Source organism: Alosa sapidissima, chromosome 17, assembly GCF_018492685.1.
Source record: "Alosa sapidissima isolate fAloSap1 chromosome 17, fAloSap1.pri, whole genome shotgun sequence".
Classification (NCBI taxonomy): Eukaryota; Metazoa; Chordata; class Actinopteri; order Clupeiformes; family Clupeidae; genus Alosa; species Alosa sapidissima.
In genome coordinates, this window is record NC_055973.1 from 28,789,381 (window position 1) to 28,812,596 (window position 23,216).

At 43.8% G+C, this 23,216-nt stretch overlaps 2 protein-coding genes across 8 annotated transcripts in view; both read right to left on the reverse strand.

The window, feature by feature from the left end:
- The window catches only part of arhgef4 (Rho guanine nucleotide exchange factor (GEF) 4), a 102,644-nt gene extending 95,735 nt beyond the window's left edge, over positions 1-6,909 (reverse strand). The window contains exons 1-2 of one of the 3 annotated variants that reach the window (XM_042068677.1): positions 6,649-6,909; positions 3,857-3,886 (exon numbers count right to left, since the gene is read on the reverse strand). In XM_042068677.1, the coding sequence (XP_041924611.1) occupies positions 3,857-3,886; positions 6,649-6,867 (249 nt within the window). In that variant the 5' untranslated portion in view covers positions 6,868-6,909. Of the gene's footprint in view, positions 1-534; positions 656-3,856; positions 3,887-6,648 lie in introns of those variants that run through there. The other 2 variants (XM_042068681.1, XM_042068680.1) reach the window with 2 other exon arrangements.
- A 2,600-nt stretch (positions 6,910-9,509) lies between these two features.
- On the reverse strand, positions 9,510-22,570 carry LOC121688815 (U2 snRNP-associated SURP domain containing). 5 transcript variants are annotated; one of them, XM_042068686.1, is made up of 27 exons: positions 22,487-22,570; positions 21,722-21,820; positions 21,424-21,535; positions 21,196-21,314; positions 20,875-20,945; positions 20,697-20,782; positions 19,955-19,990; positions 19,741-19,823; positions 19,011-19,176; positions 18,515-18,726; positions 18,074-18,117; positions 17,541-17,570; positions 15,082-15,186; positions 14,662-14,728; positions 14,391-14,554; positions 13,850-14,012; positions 13,341-13,420; positions 13,150-13,237; positions 12,893-13,039; positions 12,228-12,420; positions 12,022-12,108; positions 11,880-11,928; positions 11,602-11,752; positions 11,277-11,387; positions 11,044-11,174; positions 10,631-10,828; positions 9,510-10,069 (listed from the first exon to the last, which is right to left on the reverse strand). In XM_042068686.1, the coding sequence occupies exons 1-27, from the start codon at positions 22,529-22,531 to the stop codon at positions 9,931-9,933; spliced, it is 2,976 nt and encodes a 991-aa protein (XP_041924620.1). In that variant the 5' UTR covers positions 22,532-22,570; the 3' UTR covers positions 9,510-9,930. The 5 variants fall into 5 exon arrangements, with proteins under 5 accessions (XP_041924620.1, XP_041924622.1, XP_041924621.1 ...); XM_042068688.1 differs by lacking the exon at positions 19,955-19,990; XM_042068687.1 differs by lacking the exon at positions 17,541-17,570 and having other exon boundaries at positions 22,487-22,569.
- Between the last annotated feature and the right edge of the window lie 646 nt (positions 22,571-23,216).

The following is a 23,216-nucleotide window of genomic DNA, read 5'->3' on the forward strand; positions in this document are numbered from 1 at the left end:
CTGTTCAGAAAAGTTTGCATTATCTGGGGAGTCATTTATGTAACTCCCTCGTGGGAGTTCTGTCACTGCAGCAACATTGTACCAAATCATTATCAATCAACAAAACGTTGCAGCATGGCCAGCCTGAATTCCTGAACTCACAACAAACCAGGCAAGTCTAAACGCTGAGACGCGCTTTGTGATTGTTTCCCAGCCATCACACAAGAAAAGGATCTACAAGCACAAAGCACTGCCTAGATTCCGCACGAAAATAAGCTGTCCAAACCACACACATTCTCTGAAAGCACTCCAAACAAGGTCTTCTAGTAACACCCCCCCCCCCCCCAACACACACACACACACACACACACACACACAACACTATTGCACATGCTGAATGCTTCCATGTCCTTAATTTGTTATTGTAAAAATGGGGTTCACCTTCTGATTCTGATCTGAGTTAACTGACAACTCTTTAGGACACACGTTTCGAAAGAGAGGACAACACCAGGGTCTAAAAGACAACAAAAGCATAAGGAATCTGGAGTCGCTCACCTGTGACATGGCTTAGGTGAACCATCCTCTGACCAAAACACCGGTGAGCTGGCTCAGTCTGGAGCACATGGACTTCTACGGAATCCGACCTGCTTTCATGTCACTAGTGCTCACTGACGAACGCAAGCAACTCGGGAGGCAGCCAGCCCAACCCCCGCGAGAGAGAGAGAGAGAGAGAGAGAGAGAGAGAGTGAGAGAGAGAGAAAGAGAGAGAGAGAGCAGGACAGAGCCAGAGGGAGAGTGGAGAAAAAATGTGAAAAAGTGAGAGGGAGAAAGCACGAGAGAGAGAGAAAGAGAGAGTGAGAGGGAAAGAGGGAGAGAGAGAGAGAGAGCAGGAGAGAGAGAGAGAGAGAGAGGCTCTGTGTGAGTCATTGAGAGAAAGGGAGGGAGTAGAAAGAGGGGGCAGTGAATGCAGGGGCTGGAAACACGGCTGGGCAACAGAGTTCATGGGCAACAGAGTGACTGGGCAACAGAGTTCATGGGCAACAGAGTGACTGGGCAACAGAGTTCATGGGCAACAGAGTGACTGGGCAACAGAGTTCATGGGCAACAGAGTTTATGGGCAACAGAGTGACTGGGCAACAGAGTTCATGGGCAACAGAGTGACTGGGCAACAGAGTTCATGGGCAACAGAGTGACTGGGCAACAGATTTTATGGGCAACAGAGTGACTGGGCAACAGAGTTCATGGGCGGCCGGAGCAGAAGGAGGAGGAGGAGGCCGATTGCGCTCTGCTTCGCTCCGCTCCTGAGATCCTCTTTGGCAGGGCGCCCTCGCTCTCGCTCAGGCCAGGTGGACGCCTGCTCCCTGGGCCAGCGACACGACACACTGGGGGGGCCAGTCCACTGGACAAGCTGGGGCCACAAGTATGAATGAGCACACACACACACACACACACACACACACACACATACACAAAAACACACACACACACACACACACACACAAACCACATACACATACATATACACACAGCCATGCATACTAAAGAGTCAGGAAGTCAAAAATGTGAGGAATCGGGCATGCAGCTGTTTTGGAAAGGAAACGAGGAAAAGAGGGAAAAGGAAGGGAGATTCACTTCTGCAGACGTCCATCAAAGAACAACGGATTCCATCCAAGACTGTCACATGTTTTACCAATCAAGGCTTCAGAAGCACCACAGAGCCATCTTATAAGGAAACCGTTAAACTGGTCCACTTGGACCCCAAAGAGGAAACTCTAGTGTTAGACGTCAGGTGAAGGCCTGTGAAACAGTGTTTGTGTGGTTTGTCAGTGCCTAAGTATGCCAAGCGCTGCTGAAACATGCCCGCTGCCTGCTTGACCAGGGCCAGCTCCCCAGGGACACACAGCGGGTCGTGACTGGCTGGCACCGTAACCCAGTCTGGACTGAGCCTCTATCTGTCAAACTGAATAAGTGCCTAAGGCCTGTTCCAACTCTCTCTCTTTCTCTCTCTCTCTCTCTCTCTCTATCTCACACACACACACACACACGCTTTCACTCACTCATACACAAACTCTCTTCTCTCTTTTTTCTGATATAAAGCCAAACCAACAACAAATAGCAACTTATGACTTAGGCAAAGTGGGCCTTTATCAGGGACGACAGAAAAGAAAAATGCATGTGTTGTCCCAAGCAATAGAGCCAATGACTCCAGCTATTCATACGTCACTATCAACCCCCAAAAGCCCACACAGAGGCCATGAATGGCGTCCTTGTGAGCATCTGCTCCGCCAGAAAAGACATGCAACACAAAATGGGACATCAGAGGTTTAACAAAATGATGCGAAAGATCCTCCAAGCACACACTGGGCCCAAAGTCTCCACAAACAAACAGCAACAAAAAAGGCCACTGACAGCTGAGTGCCATTGCCTGAATCTGCCTTGGTCAAATTATGCCTTAATTCCTATTCGTTTGATCCCAAGAAGAAAGGAGACACCAACAGCTGGACTGTGATGACATTCAAAGCCGAGCAGCACAGAGTGAGTCACAGACATCACTGCGAGTGAGCGACTACTGACAGACACATCTGCCGCAGCTTTTATTTTAGCATCCAAGGATTTGGAACTGGTCGGCTGGAATGGAACCCTGTGCCATTTTGTGCCCTGCGTTGGTTCATGTCAAATTACACACTGCACGCTGTGTCACTACTGGGGCTGCCGGAGGCCTTTGAGGCCTTGCCTTGTCTGAGGTTTGCCGTTGGCAAGGAGAGGCCATCTCCAGGGAAAAACCATGCACCCGCCACTCCGGGACGCGCCGGAATGAGCCGGAAGGTTGTTGGTTCAGGCCCGGGTCATGCACACGCGGGGGCCAATGCTACCCCCCACCCCCTCTCTTTCTATGGTAACACGCAACAAGCTGCAGGAACTAAGACAAGGAGCAGAGGGGATTTGGGGGAGGCTTAAGGAGCCAATATCGATGACTAGCCTACTTAGGCCACATCTTATGAAACAGCTCCCTCAAGCACTCCAGCAAAGTTAAGCCCTCACAACATCAGAGAGGGCATAAAACGCAAGCCCCTTTTTTCAAGACTCACCACATTATTTACAATAAATGCCTTGGTGGTTCGGACTGTGAAAATATATGAATCCGTCATAAGTAGTAAGTGTACCAATAATGCTTTGATTTCATGGGTGATTTTTATGGGAATTGAGGGTTTTTTTTTATAATGCATAAATAATTACATATTTATTATAGGTCCAGCATACGTTAAATCAAGCTGAATAAAACTGTGACTGAGATGACAATGTGATTGGCAATCAGGCAGTGTAGGCTGCAGTTCAAAACAAGCAAAATCAAATTCCTTCCTCACACATTCCCTCTAATGCGATCCTGTTTTTCTGCTGGGAGCATGTGAAGACAAAGCCACTGACAGAACACAAGTTCCACGACTTGATTCCTGGTGAAAGAATCTGGGCTGATGCGTGCAGCGCATTTTAATCAGGACTGTTCTGATTCCTGCCCTCCATTCCAATCCATTAAAAAACAAATATGTTTCCTTTCACCTCCTTCATAAGATAATCCGAGCCCTTGAGGGCAAATGAACAGACAGGTTCAAACTGGCAGTCAGTCCAAATGGAGGAAAGAAAACTGTCAGGCAAATGATTAGTGAAAATAATAATCTATCAGGTGTTCCGTTTACACAGAAGAAATCCTGTTCCACGAGTTCCACCTATCCTTCTTGTGGGCGCTATTTGTTCAGTTAGTGAACAAATAGCTAATCTTATCTATATCCTTAAAGAGTAGTAAACAAAGTTGGGAAATTAGTAAATGTATGAAGAATAACTGGAATGTATTTGAGGTAAAAAGTCCCAAGTCTCTTACTGGTGTTGGAGCTGGGTGGCATCTTATCCCCTGTTGAAAGAGGAAGAGTAAAATGTGTTAAAATTCTGGAAAAGGATGCTAAAATAGTTTTACTGGTTGTGACATGTTACTGTACTGTGAAATAAGAAGACAACATTCTCAAGTTTATTCAAATGTATTCAAGTCTCCCCATAGGACAAAACTGTGGCAGAGCTCTGAGAGATTCTAAAATATCCCCAAGCATGGAAATGCTTACTTAAAACAGCATTTTGGAAAGTATGCTTTATTTCCTAATTTGCTAGCTCTTAATGATGCAGTTACATTTATATTTATCACACAAATGTAGCATAAAGAGCCCAACAATTGCTTTGCTTGTTTTTCCACCAGATGTTCGTCCAAGCCACCTGACACACCCACAGATAAAATGTAATAAATGTCACCAGTGGAAAGCCAACTGAAGTTTTTAAGCTCTACTTCCTGCGCTAAGCTGTAAACATGAAAAAAGGGAGTAACGAGTTGGATCCTATGCGCTTAGAAACTGGTTAGGCCCAAAGGTCAAGGATCAGTGAAACAAAGCTCACATATCAAGGCAATTTAGCCTCCTATGATTCTACATGGGGTGCAGCGGAACCATTTTACGGCTATTGCGGCCTTGTGAACAGCACCTGTGTGCCCAGTGTCTGTGTTTGATCTCTCTTTGGAGTGCTGTGACTCCATGCTAATGCCATGGCTCCTGAACCTATAGGGTGTGTGTGTGTGTGTGTGTGTGTGTGTGGATACATACAATTCGGTCTTTGCAGGGGTATGTGGATTGTGGAATGACAGGGCTAATGAGAGCTGCAAGCATAAGATGAGGTCACGACCTTTCGACCCCTGTGCACTCTCCATCTGGTTATGTCACAGCAGGTTGTGCAGCAACGTTAACCCCCCACCCCCCCATCCCCCCACACAAAAACAGGGCCTTGGGGCACTCTTAACCTCCCTACTGCAGCGGCATTGCCCGCTCTTTGGAAAACCCTCAATTCTACCTAGTCAGCACAGCACATTCCTTTAACCATCTGGATCTAGCAGGAGGACCTCATCTACAAATGTGGCCTAAAAACTCTGACACAATCACTCCATCAGACGCTAAGAAGTAAAAGTAAGAAGTAAGAAAATTATGATAATTTAAACTGACTGCTGATTTACCTGTAGCAGAAAAATTCATTGTTTAATTGTTTAAATAGTTTAAAACCAGCTTAACCGGAACTGAGGAGAAAAAGGATACAGAGCTCATCTACCTAACTACTGTGCTTAAAGGAGTTCGTGAACGTGGAGGAGGGAGAGACAACAGACAAGACTTTGCTTGTCCAGCAGATGCACCTTTGCAATGCCAAATCTGGTCCATATTGGCTCTGTCAAGTCTCAACTCTCCTCCCCCCCCCAAAAAAAACGTGCCAAATGCTCACACATACCCTACGGGTGACTGTGCAACCTGACTCTCAGCACACAGCCAGGCTTGCCTTTTAATTACCTGTGGTAGCGCGTCCAACCGGTGTGTACAGCTCTTCCACAATGCTTTGTAAATCCACTCCCTAATCTCTATTCCGTTGCTCTGCCCTGGCAAGGAAGGTTTTAGGACACTGTATTCTAATTTAAACCAAGCGGTGAGTTATGCCATATTTTGAGGGGCTCCATTGCCGGGACATTTTAATGGCAGCAGATGACACAGACTGCATATCATCAGCCTCTATGGCAAGCTCAGTGAGCTGCAGCAGCTTATTGCTGTGGCCAAAACATGCTACGCTAGCAGCTGCTCTGCTGCTCATTTAGACTGGAGGGAGGTAGAGATGGCTGGTGCTTTTACATTCATGGAAATGGAAACAAAACAGCGTGTGTCCAATCTCCTAAACTGGCATGACAGTGAAATGGACTTCCACCTCCCCTTCTTGAGGCCAAATTGCTTTGCCTGCTGCAGTCTAGAAATGAGGTGGAAGTGTGTCAGTGTTTTCAGAGGGGACAGTCCAAAATGTCACTCTGCTTAAAAAAGTCGTTGTATTGAACATTAGATATTAGATGACTATTTTCATATCTCTGTGTTTGTGGTTTTATTGATGTAGCTTATGAGTGGCCATAACAACTGAACAGCTGCTAGCTCATGTCTAATCACAAATAGAGTCTGACTCATATTGTGTCAAAAGTATATTTTTAATGCAACACTCCATAGGGATATGCTTGCTGTGCTTATAAGGGACTATTATGTGCAGACCTACTGTTCATAGTAAGGACCATGAAGTAGGCTAACTATCCTTAAATGTTAGACTTGTCAAGTGATAAGGAAGGTGAGGTGGGACAACTGGTAAGTAGGCCTACTGGTTTATCAAAACGTTGGTGATATAGCCGTCGGTCTTCCCCTGATAGGTCCGAGGTTTGGAGGTACTTACATAAAACTGGGGTCAAATATCACTTATTGATGACTTACTGTGCTGGTTTTAGTGGGTGTTGTAGACTGAAGACTGCTATGTTCCCATGCATTCATAATTAGGCCTTGCGTAAAAATAACACAACACGAGCCCAGCAAAACCAACCACAACGGGTCCCCATGGTAACTTATTGTGAGCTTGTGAGAATACACACCAGCCACTTTAGGGCGAGGAAGAAATGTAACCTAGTATGGAGCCAAATAATCAACTGTTGGAATATTTACGTGCGACAAAAATGCTTTAAGTTCAACATAATTGTTGCCAGTGATGTTAGGTTTTAATCGGAGTACCAGCCTTTGGGACATCGAGACGCCATCCTAGACGGCGGGAAATTGCTTGAAGTAAACTTACCTGGCACAATTTGAGCACTGCCCAGCAGAAAATGTATGCAGATAAAGTAAATTTAGCCACCATGTACCGCTCCGCTGGACACATTGTCTGGTAAATTTGCGCCGCATCCCAACTTTGGAGTGTCTGGTTAGGCGCGAGGTCCTCCGCCGAGTCGGCCGTGTGCTCCGGCTCGCTGCTGTTGCTGCAAGCGTCCTCCTGCGTATCACGATCATCGTCCATCTCATTGACGATTACAGCTTAAACTTTTTAAATCGGTCTAAAAACTATCATTGCCGCGTCAATGGCAAAACACGCGCTTCACCTGCTAATCGAACGCTTCAGAATATGTCAAGCAACAAGTTTCCCGAGAAAGGAAAAAAAAGTCTATCCCATGTTAAAAAATGTCGAAAGGAAAAATAAAATTATTCCTGTTCCATGTAATTCTGAAAGGCCTAGCTGACAGGATAGCCAGTGTCTCACAAACAGCTTAGAGCGCAGCCACGTTGCGAGCGTGTGGTGCACTGCACAAAAAATAAACAGTGTGACTAGCCTACTCCTGACACCTCTGCTGCTGTAGGCTGTTTGGGCTGTATGCATCGCTAAAACTCCAACAAAGTTATCGGAGAAGGGGGAGAGAGTGAAAGAACTACATGCATTGTGATATCTTGTGCTGAGATATTTATAAAACTGGAAAATAAATTACATGTATCGTTTGAAGGCATGCTTAGAATGTGGAAACTCCGTAATTTGTACGATTGTGGTCTTGGGCGGACCTTTATTTAAGACCGCAGTTGTTACTCCAATTTTATTCGATTTAGGCTACTGCAGAGAAATGTTTATGTTTTCTACAATAGCTCGATATACTTCTAAACATTTTCCTACCACCAGTCCTTGGTCAGATGATGGAGCGCTGTCTATTGAGAAAACGAGAGGTCTCTATTGCCCAAAACATACAATGGTTCCATTTTCTGGCACTTTTTCTCACATCTAAAGGGGTGCCGTGAATGGAATCTCAGCTGTTCTTTTGTGCAATCAACATTAACTAGACAGAGAAGTCCAAACACAATCCTCAAAGGACAATTTTGAGGGGTGTCCGTTCAGGCTTTGACAGAAGTGATTTCTTTCCGCACCTTCTCTCCAAACAGTTTGCAGCGAGCAAAGCTACATTTTTTTGTTAAGTCAAAAGCAAAGGTCCACAACACACTGACTGGAAGCAGAAACAGAACATTCATTTTCACGTATCTGGCCCGCTCCCAAGTGGTAATGCACTGTGTATCAGATCACTGTCTGCTGCGCAGCAGAGAGAGCCTAGTTTGATACAGTATACCTTGTTTATGTTACGCCGAGGAACATCGCAGCCAGTCAGCAAAAACATCCATCACAGCGCAAAACATTAGACAACGAAAGAGTGTCTGAAAGACTCTGAGCACTAGGCTACTGCTGGCAGTAATTTAAAGTTTAGTATCTGCAAAGGTCAAGGCGACAGATCAAAATATTTTCACTTCCAGTAGCCTCGTTAACTGACTGAAAAAAATATGACAAGAGCTAAGGAAAGGAACACGGAGAAATTTCTGCCACCATGTGGCCATGTAGTATACTTACATTTATAAATGTCGATTATTACTTTTCTATTCGTTAATTAACATCCTTCCTATAACCAAAATGTCTTCACATGTCTTTGCAAATGCAATCCTCACCCAGTCCATGTACAATACAATAGTTGTAACCCACCACCCCATTCTCACATTCCTTGGAACACAGAGGTGTCTATGGAGCTAACGTGAACACTGGCCCTAAAGCTTGCTAAAGGTCAGAAGAAAGGTTGTCGGCACACATAGGTGTCAACTCCAGTTGAAGTCTCACATGAACATGCCAGCCGCAGCGCTGGACAGCACATGATTTCTTCAGAAAAACAAAGGGGAAAATATTGCAGGACTTAAAGGCATTGAGGCATACAAGGCGCCTATGACATACACAGACATACACACACACACACACACACACACACACACACACACACACACACACACACACACACACACACACACACACACACACACACAGAGCTTTAACACCAGTTTAAACATGCATTAAGGGTTGGTGTCCATGACGCACACACACCGAAAAGCTGAACCCCAGCCCTCCCACTTTTTTAATCATCCGCATTTTGGCATGAAACCTCAGATATGCCTGGACTGCAGATGTACAGGGCAGAAACAACATGAATGTAATGCACACCAGCGTGAGCCAGAGGGCCAGTACACAGCCATCCCTCAGGGCTTCATCAGACTTAGAAAAACGGTGGCCCTGACCGTTTCAGGCAGCTCGGTTCGTGTTAAAAGTTATTCAATGTGTCAACATGGATAACACACAGCAGACGTTGGTCAAAACAGCCAGGGGGAAACTGAGATGATGGGATGTTTCTCGAGGAAGGTCATGGAAGGGTCAGCTGAGAAACAGAAGCAAATGGAGATGGGACCGGCCGTGTCTGAAGGCCTGTATGCATGGAATCTACAATGCCAGGGCACCAACCTCAGCACCGGGTGGATGCCAGAGACGAAGGGAAACATGCCACTAGTCATAACCATCTACACCCATAATGGAATCCACCCAGGGGTGCGGTTCCCAAAACCATAGTTGCTAACCTGTTGCAACTTAGTTGGTTGGCAATGGGAAATTGCATTGCAACCAACAACGTTAACTAACTTAGTTAGCAACTATGGTTATGGGGAAACGCGCCTCGGCATAGTATTGTTTAACAAAAGTAAAAAATGTGATTTGGTCTGTTATGCTTGGATTAAAGGCGAGGGCAAAGAAATCTGACCCGGGAGATCGGATCAGACCAGAGAGATGCAAAACAAAACTTGGGATTAGGCCGAACATCTTATGAATCCTCTTTAATGTGAACTACAAAAAAACAACAAAACTGACACATGTAAATCGGACTACGGCCATACACACTAACTGGGCATGAGCAGGTGATCCAGCACAGGGGGTGGAGCTGGGGGCCAGGCCGAGGAGAGGAGAGCAGAGCAGGGCAGAGCACACACCTCTCTCATGATTACTGTACATTATAAAACAGCAGCTGCTGGAGGGGGAGGGGGACTCCACAGCAAACGCATCACCAATGTCAATCTCTCCCAGTGACGTCCTCAAGGCGATCAGGCACAGAAGGGATTGGGGATGGTGGGGGGGTGGGGGGGATAGGGTGCTACTCCTCTGACTTGTCTACACGAGTCCCATGAGAAGGAGGGTCTGGATAAGAAGTGGGGTGTGACGTATGGGGGGGGGCAATGTGGCAGGTCAGTGTTTACTCTTCTTCGACTTCTTGTGCGAACGGTGTGGGGAACGGGATCTGGAGCGGGATTTCTTGGTGGATTTCTTAGGCGTTCGTGAGCGCGACTTTCGGGATCGCTTTGGAGTTCTAGGAGATGAGGGAGACCTGAGAAAGAAAAAATAAAATGGTAAAAGTAAAAGAGTTGACTGATATCAACATCTTTGATTCTTGACTCCACCCTTCACTTGAATCCCGAGGTGCGTTCAAATTCACAAACATAGGTGAACATTGGCTAACAGTTTTCCGTTTGCCTTGAGTTTTTGGCGAACGTTTGTGAACAATAGCAAACAGTCTGCGGAGGTAGTTCTCTGCGAACATACAGTGGAACTGGACGTGGGCTTGATGAAGGTAACAATGCAATTACCGTTAAAATCATTCAAATTAACTGTTCAAAGAAAACATGTTCACCACGAACGTTCACCACTGTTTGCCAAATTTGAACGCAGCTCTGATTTACTCTGACATATTAAGACATACACTTACATATACGCCTTGAATAAATAAAACTATAGAAACAAATATCAGAAGTAATAAGTTCATGTAGGAAGTAGGAGTAGGAAGCTTTTGTTATCTTGACACAGGAAGTAACCTAAGCTTATAACCTAAGTTCAAGTGTGCATTCCCATCACTGCTGTTAATGTGGGACAGCATGTTAATGTGCGCTACCTTTTGGAGGACTTCTTGGTGGTGGACCGTGGGGAGTCTGTGTGAGAAGACCGTGACCGTGACACTTCCTTTGGATACGATCGCTCTGACCGTTCCGACCTCTCCGACCGCTCTGAGCGTTCCGAGCGAGGGGAGGGGGACCGCCGCCGGCTGCTGCTACCCCGCGGAGGGCTGGGAGATCCGCTGTGCCGCCGTTTCCTAGCAACACCGCCAAGCAAACAGAGACCAAAGGCCAGTTCAGATTCAGAGCAACATCAGCCGTCAAGTCAACTTGGGAGTTTTGACATTTCCCCCCCCCCCGAAAAAAATACTTATTATGTGTCTCCAACTGTGCTGTGGTGTTAAGTCGTCTGCCACCGTCAAGAGGAATCCCTCCAGGAGCAGCACACCAGGATGCCACAGATGCCACATACCTCTCTTTTTTCGCCGGAGGGGAGTCCTCCTTCTCCTTCTCCTTCTTGGTGTCCTTTGAGCGGCTCTCTGTCTTTTCTTTCTCTTTCTTCTCCTTCTCTTTCTCCCTTTCCAGTTTCTCCTTCTCCTTTTCCTGTGGAGTGGAGAAAAGGGAGGTCATCCAAAAATAATCAACAGCCCAAGATGAAGGCACCACAGTGGTTTTTGGCAGTCTGTGGGCTATAGGACAACTTACTTTCTGTAGCAGCTTGTCTCGGTAGAGCTCCACCTGTTCCTGGATGCCCTGGCCAGATTTCTTGGGCCGCTTGCCTGATTCCAGTTCATCCTGGAACTTCATCACCTTAAGCTATTCATAAAGGATAATAACAAGTAATGTGTAAGTATGTGCAAAGCTGTTGGAGTGGCTAGGCTGGGAAATGTCAAAGATGTTCCTTGTTTTCACTGCCTAAGGTATATTTAAGACTGTTTGGACCGCTTTGGAATCCTCGTTAAAATTCTTCATTGCCCACAACAAAGGCAGAAACGATGGAGCCTAAAGGAGGGGCACAGAATTGACTCACTTCAATCTCGCGCAGTTTGGAACGCTTCTCCTCATTCATCTCTGAGATTTTGGTCTTGGCGTCGTTGTGCTCATCCCTTGTGGGGTTGGAGAACATCTGCTGCTCCTCAGAGCGGGCACTCCTTGAGTCCTCATCGCTGTTGTCCTCAGCCCTGTAGGCACAAAACCGTGAATTAGCACCAAGGCTACCACATATCAATTTCTCATTTTCATCTACGTGCATTTCAGAGTTCCTCATTTTGCCCAATAAACAAAGAGAGAGAAGGAATAATGACTTACTTTTTCTCCTCGGGCTGCTCGAAGATCTCCCATTTTGATGTAGTGACAGCTGGGAAGAGCCAAGAAAAGAAGTATTTAATTTACTACAATGTTGTAATTTTCCTCCGTTTCCCCACATCACTGAAGTGAAACCTGGAGTTACCTTGGGCCTGCAATTCCGACTCATCCACTGCTTCCCATTTAGACGGGGCCACCTTGAACGCTGCTGCTTTTGCTGCTGACTGATCAACTGTCGAGAAGAAAGAACCCCAAAAGTGGTTTAATAAAAACAATGCCTCAATCAACAGCTTTTGATAACTATTGACAACTATTTGGTGCATGTTTATCAATCTAGTTATAAAAACTCACAAGGAACTCCATCTATGTCTTCTTCCATCGCCTTGATGGGAACACCATCCAAGTCGTCCAGGGGTGCTCCATCCAGAGGGTCTCCGTCCATAATAACGCCACCGTCTATGGGTACTCCATCCACATCCTCTAGTGGTGCACCATCCAGCTCCTCACCTATAGGCGCACCATCAATCTCTTCTACCGGTTCAGGCTGTGAAGCACAAAGACAGGTTATAAGTTATGGGCATAATCTGGTCTTATGATGGGAGTCTTCAAACCAAAGCAACTGGCTTCTGTTTTCCATATTGATCTAGCACTACTATTCTGCAAATCGCAGCACATTGACATGAGAGGATTTGCTGATGCTGTCAGATGCTGTGAGGGGATAAGCAGAGAATTTCTAATAAGGAGACACAGCACTCCAAAAATCCTCCATAGAAATGCATGGGGTTAGTTTGTAACGCCAATATGGCAGTTGTCTAGACATATCACACCCCTTCTGCGGCAAAACGTCGACATGTGAATATGAGCCAATCATGTGGTGTGTTGTGAAGACATCGTGCCAATCATGTGTTGTGATCTCGCTGCATTTCTGCCAAAATAGATGCCCGATAAGTGCCCCAAAAGCGTTGCAATATGGCCGCCGAGTGGAGGGACTTTGGGATAAGCTCTTTCTTGCTCACCTCTGGTATCACTGCTGTCACTACAGGAGGCTCCTTTTCGGCTGTGAGGTTCACCAAACCCAGGAAGATGTTCTGCAGTCTGATGAGGAAGGGATCTGGGTAGACCGCCCAATCCTCCCATGCCCGGAAACAGGCCATCACTCTTTGCTAAGAAGGGAAGGTAATCAAATAAAACACATTACAGTCTGGGAGGAAAAGTTCTGTTTCTAAGGTCTGTGGTAAGATTTAACTTTCATTCCCATTCTTAAGAAAAATACCTTGAAGTTTTCTGACTGTAGGTGGCCCTGTATCGTCTTGTATGTGGCCTGGAGGTCTGCGAATATCTGACCTAGTTTGGTTTCAAAGCTGTAAAACATAAAATAAAGGTTAGATGTATGGTGCAATTGTACAGTAAACCTGCACACTATGGTGGTATAATATTTAAAACCTGACATCCCCGATAACTTACTATTTTCTGTAGTAGGATGCATTGGCCACTTTTGCAGAGGAATTATACAGCACATCAGATACTAAATATAACCGTGCAATCTGAAAAAAAAAAAAAGAGTAGTAGACATTCAGAGGATCAGAGAGATAGGAGATTCAGTCTTTTCCAAGACAAATACAGTAATTTCCTGTGTATTAGCCGCTTTGTGTATAAACTGCAGAACAGTGTTTTATTAATATAAATATATTAATAATAATAATAATAATATATATTTTTTATATATAATATATTTTATTAATATATTAATACCATAACTGCCCCCGTGCATTAACCTCATAGCTGAAGAAACTTTGCAAAATCAATGTATAAACTGTGGCTAATAGTTAATAGGGAAAATACGGTACACACGGCAACATGTGTCAAGGGACACCAATATTCATAAATAAGAATACATTTGAATGTGTTTGAATGTGGGGTAAAAAAAAGAAAAACACAGCAACTGATGATTTTGTGATGGGTGTGTTGGGAACCTTTTTGGGCAGAGGGGTTTTGAGGATGGAGAGGGATTCTGTGATGCACTCCACGATCTCCTCAGCAGCCTCGGCGTGACTCAGGCAGAACAGCATGGCCTCAGCAATATCACCTCTCCTGGGGGTCAGGCCCCTCAACATCTCCTCCAGTTTATCCCTCTCACTGTAAACAAACACACACACACACACACACACACACACACACACACACACACACACACACACAAAGACACACACAAACACACACAAACACACACAAAGACATACACACACACACACACAAAGACACACACACACACACACAAACACAACAAGGTGATGACAGAGCCAGATGATGCGTTTGACGTCACACACAAAGACACAAAGACACACACACACACACACACACACAAAGACACACAAACACACACACACAAAGACACACAAACACAACAAGGTGATGACAGAGCCAGATGATGCGTTTGACGTCATGAGGACTAGATTACAGTACATGCAGGAATGACATGAACAAATGAATTAGGCAGTCATGTTTGAGACTCACTCTTCCTTCAAGCAGCCTTTCTTGCCAGGCTCCTGCTCTTCCTCCTCCTCCTCCTCATCCTCTGCGCTACCATGCATGTACGGGTTGAGTGGTGGAGGCCGCCATAAAGAACCATTCTTGAACATCCGGAAGTCATCCGTCCTCCATTTCGTGGGAGCTTCCCCCTGCGATGTAAAGGAGAAGGGTTCAAAAATTGCTCTCTAATTGAGTTAGCAAAGAGTCCATACACATACATAGATCACCCTGAAGGACATTCAAATGTGTGCTTCACCTGTAAAATGCTGTACAGCTTCCATCGGTAATACACATGAGCAGGGCTCTGGTTTTCAAAGAGAAACCTGTTGAGAAGCCAGAAAAATCACATGTAGATGAGGTATACACACACGCACACACTTATGTATGCATATGCATTGCAGTTACTGAAATGGGGAGTGAGGTTAGGCAAATGCAGTAACCTGATTTTTTTATTTTTTTATTGAATTTTCCTTGTTCTGGGAATCACATCATATACATCAGTTATAATTTAAGGTCAGAAAATAACAATACTTAAAAATAACAAGTATTTTGATGGTTGATACAGTACATTAGATCTCATCAGGTGTCTTGTATAAGTACATTTCTATATGCATCCCTCCGTATATGAATGCAGGTGAACATACAGTAACCTGATCTTTGATTAGGAAATGCATACCTGTACATCGGGTTACTGATCTCCCGATTCATGATCATAGCTTCAAACATGGGCCCTTCACGCACCACAAACTCGATCATGCGGTGGATGACACAGAGTAAATTCCTACGAGAAAAACACAGTTAAAGCAAACGGATTCAGACCACTGGCACTGTTCAGACCCTCATAAGTCAGCAATCACCTCTCTGGCTTTGCAATGGCAACAGAGATAGGTCAAGGAGGCAATTCTGACAGCCACATGTCTGATATGCAGTAGGCATCTGAATTCTCTAGTGTCCACAAAGGACGTGCCATGAACATGTTCAGGAGTCAGCCACTAGAGGGCTTTTAGATTTTGAAATACTGCTTGAGGCATCAGACTTGAGTCTGGCAGAATTGTGAGGTAGTTGGCAGCACCAAATCAAAATAAACCCATCTTATATTTACATAAATTATTGTTTGGTGTCCATATTTTCTCCCTTTGTTATTCACCTAAGGAACGAGGCAGTGGAGCTAAATATATGGACACACGTGACCACCATGCAGTACACACGCAAGGCTAAATCTTCACTCACTTGCCTTATGCATTACGCAACACAACAAATTGTACCTTGGTTAAGTAACCAAATTATTACATATTACAATGACATTACAGCTACATTAGATAACTGTTCCATTTACTCTGTATATATTCAGAGTAAAATATGTGCCATTATGTAGTAAAAATCACTATTAACAATCAGTACATTTCAACTGACTGCTAGATGAAGGCAAGAAATGATGAAGTGATCTACGCTGTGCAAGAGGGCAGGAAACCACTGATGTGATTCCAATACAACACTGAGGCAAGTGTGTGAACAGCTTGATCTCCAAAATTCTACATGGTGACCAAATAACTTCGCTACTTTTTAGCCAAAAGAGTCACATACCTCCACTGCAAAACTAGAGACAAAATGTGGACAACAAACTCATTGCACAAGTGACTACCTAGATAATGAACTGGGTAAAATGTGATTTTCATCAAACAAATTGTTTTTATTTGACTGTAATGTAAGATCCCATAAACCCCCTCGATTATAGAATGCATGTGAACTACAGCTCTAGAATGCTCACGAGAGCCAGGATCAACATACCGTTCGCCTAATCTCTAAAATGAACAGGGATCACAGATGGGTGGATTTTAATCCAGAGAAATTCTGCATCCCTCAATGTTGCAAAAATACAGCACTGCTGAGCTACAAAATCACCTATTACTAATAACATGTGAATACCACTGGAATAGCCTAAATCTATCAATTAGGAGGCCATATTAGCTTTGACTAACACAGAACCAAAGCAGTATAGGATTGTTGGCCTTAATAGGCTAAATTTAGCCTACAGTGGAAGTCTTTCTGGATGTAAGTTAATTGATCATGCAGTATTTACACACATACAGTAACCACAAATGATCTTAAGTTGTCGCGTTGGGCAGCGCGGAGAGCTAACTGCGTGTGAGAATCTGCAGTGTGGAGTGAGGTAGAGACTTGAGATGCCGATTGTGCTCAATTAGCCTAAGTGGCCAACAAAACAACAAAAAGAAGATGCCCTTTTCATGTCTGCTTTGTTTAAACAACACAAATCACATTTACTTGTGGTGATGGAGCCGACCATACCAATGTCTGGTAAAACTCTGTAGTCTTTATACTTTCCCCATCCATCCCATGATGCCTTTCAGGATCCCTCGCTGCGGCCGACAGTTCAACTTGTGCTGCTCACCAAGGCCAATGTCAAAGGTCACTGAGACTAATGGGGCTGCTGCTGGTGGTTGGAAAGGCTAGGCCGGGGGGGGGGGGGGGGCCAGGTTGGCTTGGACCAAAGTTTAACTGACAGGCCAGAGGGCAGTGAGGTTGGATTGAGCAATAGTTTAGAGTGCAAAATGCTTCGCTAAGTTAGCTACACAGTTTTCCTTCAGAGCGCTGCTTGAATGGAGATACTAAACATACTAAAAAGGTATGAATGAGAGCTGGACTTCAGATGAAGGTTACTAAGTAACTAGTGAGTAGTGATGCAAGATGGCAGACTAGACAGGACAATGTCTACTTCAGTATGTGAAAACACTGGTACAGTTGCAATATACACACTTACATATAATGGCAATGCTTGTCCATGTAGCAATGCACGTTCTTGAAGACCCTACCTCTCCATAAGAATGAATGCAGTACCTAAAGTAACCTTACCAAACACAATTTAGGTGCCTTTCCACTGCAGGAACTAGTAAGCCGGGTTTAGGGCAGCCAACACCTTTGTACATGTATCTACAGCAAGAACCTTTTCATTCATACTCTGTAGGCCCTCAAACTGCTGCTTGGTACTTGCAGTGTTGACTTACTGACTAAACACAACATGAGAGGAAGATAACAGAAGCCATTTTTAAAACTAGCCAGAGTATTTCTACCAGTGTGTAGTATGAAGCAAATACAGCAGAAGGAATTATAGCTTACCGCGTTGTCCACATGTTGAGGTTACTGTCGCTGTCAACAAACGCAAATAGCCAGACTTTAACAAACAGTAGTGCTGGCATCTTAATTTAGAGTTATTCGGCCCTGAAGCTATGAATAAGTCACTTTTATACATTTATTACATTGTAATGAGCTCCCTCTTTATTTCAGTAGCCTAGGCCAGCGGGCCATTGCTTATGTTGAACCCTGCACTTCCATCGCAACCCAAGATTACTAGCCTGTGCGTAGGTACGCTAGTTACGAGCAGACAGCTGTCTCTGTAAACACTCATGCCAAAAAGTCCAACAAGTGCCTGCAGTGGAAAGACACCTTTTTATTTGTGAAGATCATCTTCAAGATCCCACAACCTATTACCCAGAATACCACTTTCTGCCTCAACTATTGCTCAGCCAAACCAGACAACCCCCAGTAGCGTGCTATGGACCAATTTGATCATACTTTAGATGGGTCATTATGGGATGTTTTTGTTTTTTATTCTGACTTTTAAACCAATTAAAAAAAGAAAAAGCATGTACCTTTCTGTTGGGATAACCACTTTGACTATGGCTTGCGACAGAGTCTGTATATGAAGGTCACATCAGATAATAAACATAGAATATGTGAGTATTGTTGCCAGGAAACAGAAGAAAATATAAATATATATATAGATATATATAAAATGCACTTAATACTGCATAGAACAACAACTTTCCTGTACTGCTTACAGTATTCAATACAAAGACCTACACAAATAATTATAACAGTGTCTATTCTACCATACTCAGACTTACCATCCTAATTAAACAATTGTGTCTAGCTCCCCATAGGATCGTTCTACTGATATCAGCAAACACTAAATTGTATTAGTTACAGCTGTAGTTAGCTGTAGATTAGCTAAACCAAAATACTCTATCAACAACCCTGCACCAGACAATGACATGACCAGGAGGTGCCACAGACGGTGCGCGGGCAATTACCTTGTCGAATTCCTCCTTGTTTTTGGGAGGCGGGGGCATTGCCGCGTTAGGGTTCTTCAGCCTCTCGCGGGGCTGGGCATTGAAGGGCAGGCCAGAGGGGGGCGGGGGGAGGGTGTGCTCCATCATGGAGGGGGGGATGTAGATGGGGTGGGGCGGGATGGGCACACCTTTGCCCCAGCCCAGCTTCATTTCAAAATTCATGATCATCTTGCCTGTAAAGTCACAGAGACAAATCGTCATTAATCGTTGCATGCATTCCTCTGGTGAACAAACACTTCTGAGGTAACTTGGTAGCGCAGAGACACTTCAAGGTAACTTGGCAATGTAGTACATATCGCAAGGTTTATAAAGCAAGGACATTTAAAAAATGTCTGTGCCTGAAGTTATCAGAAATTGTTGAAGCTGTTCCCGAAACATTAGGCCATGTTATCGATTACAGTGTTGCGGCAGAGTGACATTTGCTGCTATTAGTGAAGAACAGACAGAAGAGTTTTACCGTTTAAGTGCTTCAGGGCACGCTCAGCATCCTTTCTGGACATGAAGGCCACAAATCCACAGTTCCTTTCGCGTGCCCTTTCCTCATCCGTCCTGGGCCACATGATCTTCACACTGGCTAGAGGGCCGTAGCGCCCAAACTCTTGACACAGCATCTCCTCATTCATCTGAAGCCAGAAAACCAGACCCCAAGTTAAACAACACACCCAAACTACTACATTATGTGAAAAACAGCTACTCTTGTCAGATGGCCATCACACATCATTGAAAAGCTGATATTCCAGGCTTTCAAAAAAGGTATGGTAGCCTTGGCTACTTTTTCGGTAACGGTTTCCATATTTTGAGGCCCTGGCTCACGGACTATACTGCTTCACGGCAGATTTGTTTTGTTGTAAATCCAATGTTTAAACATTTATATGTAGATAGATAGATAGATAGATAGATACTTTATTGATCCCCAAGGGGAAATTCAAGAATTCAACTCCTTATTTTTAGTCTTATACAGCCCGTGTATGTGATATTTTTGGCTGTTTAACAACTGAGCAGCAGATTGTGTGATTATTTTTTTTTATTCATTAATAATCTCCATACAGTACCTTCATGTAGAACATTGGTGCATGTATTTCTGTAAGATTTCTAGCATGTGTGTAATGTACCTGTGGGTTTATATTTCCCAGGTAAAGATTGGTTGTAGTGGGGTCTGTAAGATGTCTAGCATGTGTGTAATGTACCTGTGGGTTTATATTTCCCAGGTAAAGATTGGTTGTAGTGGGGTCTCCGACATCATGGGAGCCAGGAGCGGATTCATCCAAAGCTGGAGAGGAAGAGAATGGGGACAAAACAACATGGGGGAGACATTACTTGTGCAGTCATGGTGTGCAACCATTTTGAACTGAAATGTTAATTATCTATGCACTGGCATGCTACTGTATTAAGTCTGATTACCACTGTTGGGACGGTTTCTGCGCGAGGAACCATCCACTAAAAGAAGCAGAAATGTGGCGTGATTGTTGTTCATAAGCAAGAGACAGCATGTTACAAAGGCTGGGTGGAGTTATGTGAGGGGTGGTTCTTACAGCCTAAGTATACTCCAAAATGTCGGATGCATACGTTGTAATAAGGATGCATCCGTGTGCATTTCTGTGTCCGTGGCACTGGTGGCACCAGTACAAGCTCAATCACACTGTGTGAAATAATATCTCAACGTCATCTGAATTAATAACGATCAACAATGATGTCCATCTTTCTTTGCCCTTTTATAACCATTTACAGACCCAATCAGGTATGACAAGCATGAAATAAAGAAAAACACTCATTTTAGCAGCGGGTCAAACATACTGATGAAAATGTGTATAAAAGTTTCTGAATTGCAGTCTGCTACATGAATAAATAAATTGATTATTTGTTTGCTTGAAAACTTGCATGCACATGCGCAATCAGCACAAACAAGTCTGTTGCACAAATCACAACAAGCTGGTGCTGCATAGGCAGTCTATATGGATCATCCTGGTGACAAAATCCTTGTCAAGTGCACTGTACATGAGTCTACACATAGCCACATTCATAGGAGTATACTTCAGGCTTAAAGCTGACATGTCCAGTTGGCTATGGCACTGAAAAGAGGTCGACAGTGTGGCGGTGAGGGGAACCAGACAAGTGAACTACATGACAGAATCCCGTCACTCACCCGAGCGCCGCCCCTCCATGCCTAGGGGCTCGAAGCGGCTGACTCGCCCTTTCAATTTGTGCCGTTCATCTCTCTCCTCCTGTATTCTAAGAGGCAAGACGCAGTGTTGAGAGTCAAGCACAGGACATTACACTATACATAAAAATGTATTGACGCCATTTACTGACTGAGGACTTACTGTTTTAATTCCTCTTTAAAAAGTTCAAGGTTACTCTTTTTCTTTTCTTTTTCAGCGGCTTTCTTCGCAGCCTGAAATAAGACAATGTAAAGACTTAGTAAGCTGTTTATCTAGGTCACAACATAGCACAAAGGTAAAGTCTGAGAACATTACTGTGTCATAGAATTGTTAATGAGCTTACCATAACATTTTAGGCAATAACACAGGGGTCAGAGAATTATTCTTCACTGACATAAAAAACATTTTCTACTAATTTAACAGCTCAAATATCTATAAGATACCTGAAACTAATAGACAAACAAAGCCTCAAGTAATACATACATTTCTTTTATCAAGTGCCAGGAATTGTGGGGGCGTTTCCAAGGGCAAAATGCTTTTGGTTTCAAAGCGTGGCTTGGGCTTATACAATTTACCCTTCTTCTCTTCTATAGCTGCTGACTCTGCAAAATTGACAAGCAGCACGCAGTTAGTTTCACAAAAAAACACCTGCATGAAAATACAGACCAAAAACAAGACCCCACTGGTCACTCAATCTGAGCTGTGCCAAACCTCTTGATGCGTTTGTAAGTCCTCCGCGAACAAAAGCCTTGACTTTGCCCTCTCCACCTTCGAAAGACGCAAGGAACTCCTCATAAATCTCAGCAGCAGCTTTCTCATCCTCCTGTGGGTCACAAAATAGGCATTCCTACTTACAATCATAATATACAATGGTGAGACAAGCAAACCACATTTTGCATTGACAGAAGTCTGAAATTGCATTTAATATTTCCAGCTAGTTATGATTGATCATACTGTAGAGTACTTAATAAACAGAAATGGGAAATTATGTTCAATATGCATATTTTACCTTCTTCTTAATTTCGTCTTGCTCCTTCTTGCTTAACGTCCTTTTTGCCACAGCCATTTTCCCAATGCTGAAGGACTTTAACTTGCTTTCAAGCAATGCCTGGTAAGAACAGAAATGTTATTTTCTCCGCCTCACTAAAGCAACTGAACCTGCATGCTAACGTTACCCACATGCATGTGACTCTTAAATCCATACAGATAAGCTATACGTTCAAACAGGGGGAAAGACATGTGTGGCGTTTGTGTTTAGTTGTTGCATGAGGCAGTTAACTAAGTAGCAAGCTAGCAATCAGCAACTAATTTGGCGGCTGTCTGAATTCCATGGATAATGTTAGCTAGAAGCTAAATCATTGCTGTAAAATATGAGCTTGTGAGCACGTTAGCAGAGGCACCACATTTTGTTTACAAGGAAATTCCAAATAGCCAGTTCAGTTTACGGTATTTGAGGATGAATCATAACAAAAGTAGCAACTTTATTGCGTCTCTTGAACAATGTATATCGCGTTAAAACGAATAATTGTAACACCATGACTACTGACAACATTTGTGAAAGCGTTGTTTGGTCACATAGCTAATAGCTAGCTCGCTAAATAGCTAGCCACCCCTCGCTAGCCAGATATTTGTTTACGTTTTTCCCGTTTCAGCACCAAACATCACTGCAACACGTTACTATCCACGATTACGTAAACATTTGAAATTTCCAGTGGATAGATATGATGCATAAATAACTAATTAATAAGCACGTTTAAGCAACTATATTAATCACCTTAGCGCTCGCTTTCTGAGCACCACCAGGCGTCCGTTCCGCCATCTTGGTTAACTAGGATGTTTAATCAATCCCGGAGGAGAAGTCAATTCTGAGTAAATAATCGATTACCGAACCTGATGGATTACATTTTAAAATCATTGCCCACAAAATAAATTGTTATTTACTAGGCCCCTGCAATAAATTCTAACATATGCAAAATCTTGCAACATTTTCCATCAGAACTAAATCATTATCCAGTTGCCTAATTACAATTCTTCTTATTAGGCCTATCCATCTTACAGTTTAATTTCAGTCGTTAACTCACCGAGAAGTCCTCACCAAGAAGACTTTACGAATTTGCTCAATCAGCATTACCCTACGGTGAACGTGTATAACAAAATAAGAAAGAGTGTGTCAAATGACAGATGTCTGTACATGATGAGAAAGTTTGAGGTCATAGGCCTTTACCACCAGATGGTGCTATTTATAATAATGGAGTTGATCTATCTAGCTACCTATCTGGCCTATGTGTCTGCGTCTGTTCTGTCTATTGTCTGTCTGATCTCATTACTTATATCTATGACACATTTTTATGACCATGTGTGTGGCCCTACCCACCCTCTTATTACAGGAAAAATACAATAGAGCATTTCTGTAACGACACAAGGCAACTAGGAAGAAACAGGCTACGCATTTGAGCCGTATCACAACTTGAAATAGTACCATATAACTATGTTAAGATACCCTT

Coding starts and splice junctions, on each gene's coding strand:
- LOC121688815 (XM_042068686.1), bottom strand. CDS start 22,531: ATGGCGGAACGGACGCCTGGTGGTGCTCAGAAAGCGAGCGCTAAG. Junction 13,040..13,149: donor TACAGTCAGAAAACTTCAAG/GTATTTTTCTTA, acceptor TTCCCTTCTTAG/CAAAGAGTGATGGCCTGTTT. Junction 12,421..12,892: donor TGACAGCAGTGATACCAGAG/GTGAGCAAGAAA, acceptor TGTGCTTCACAG/CCTGAACCGGTAGAAGAGAT.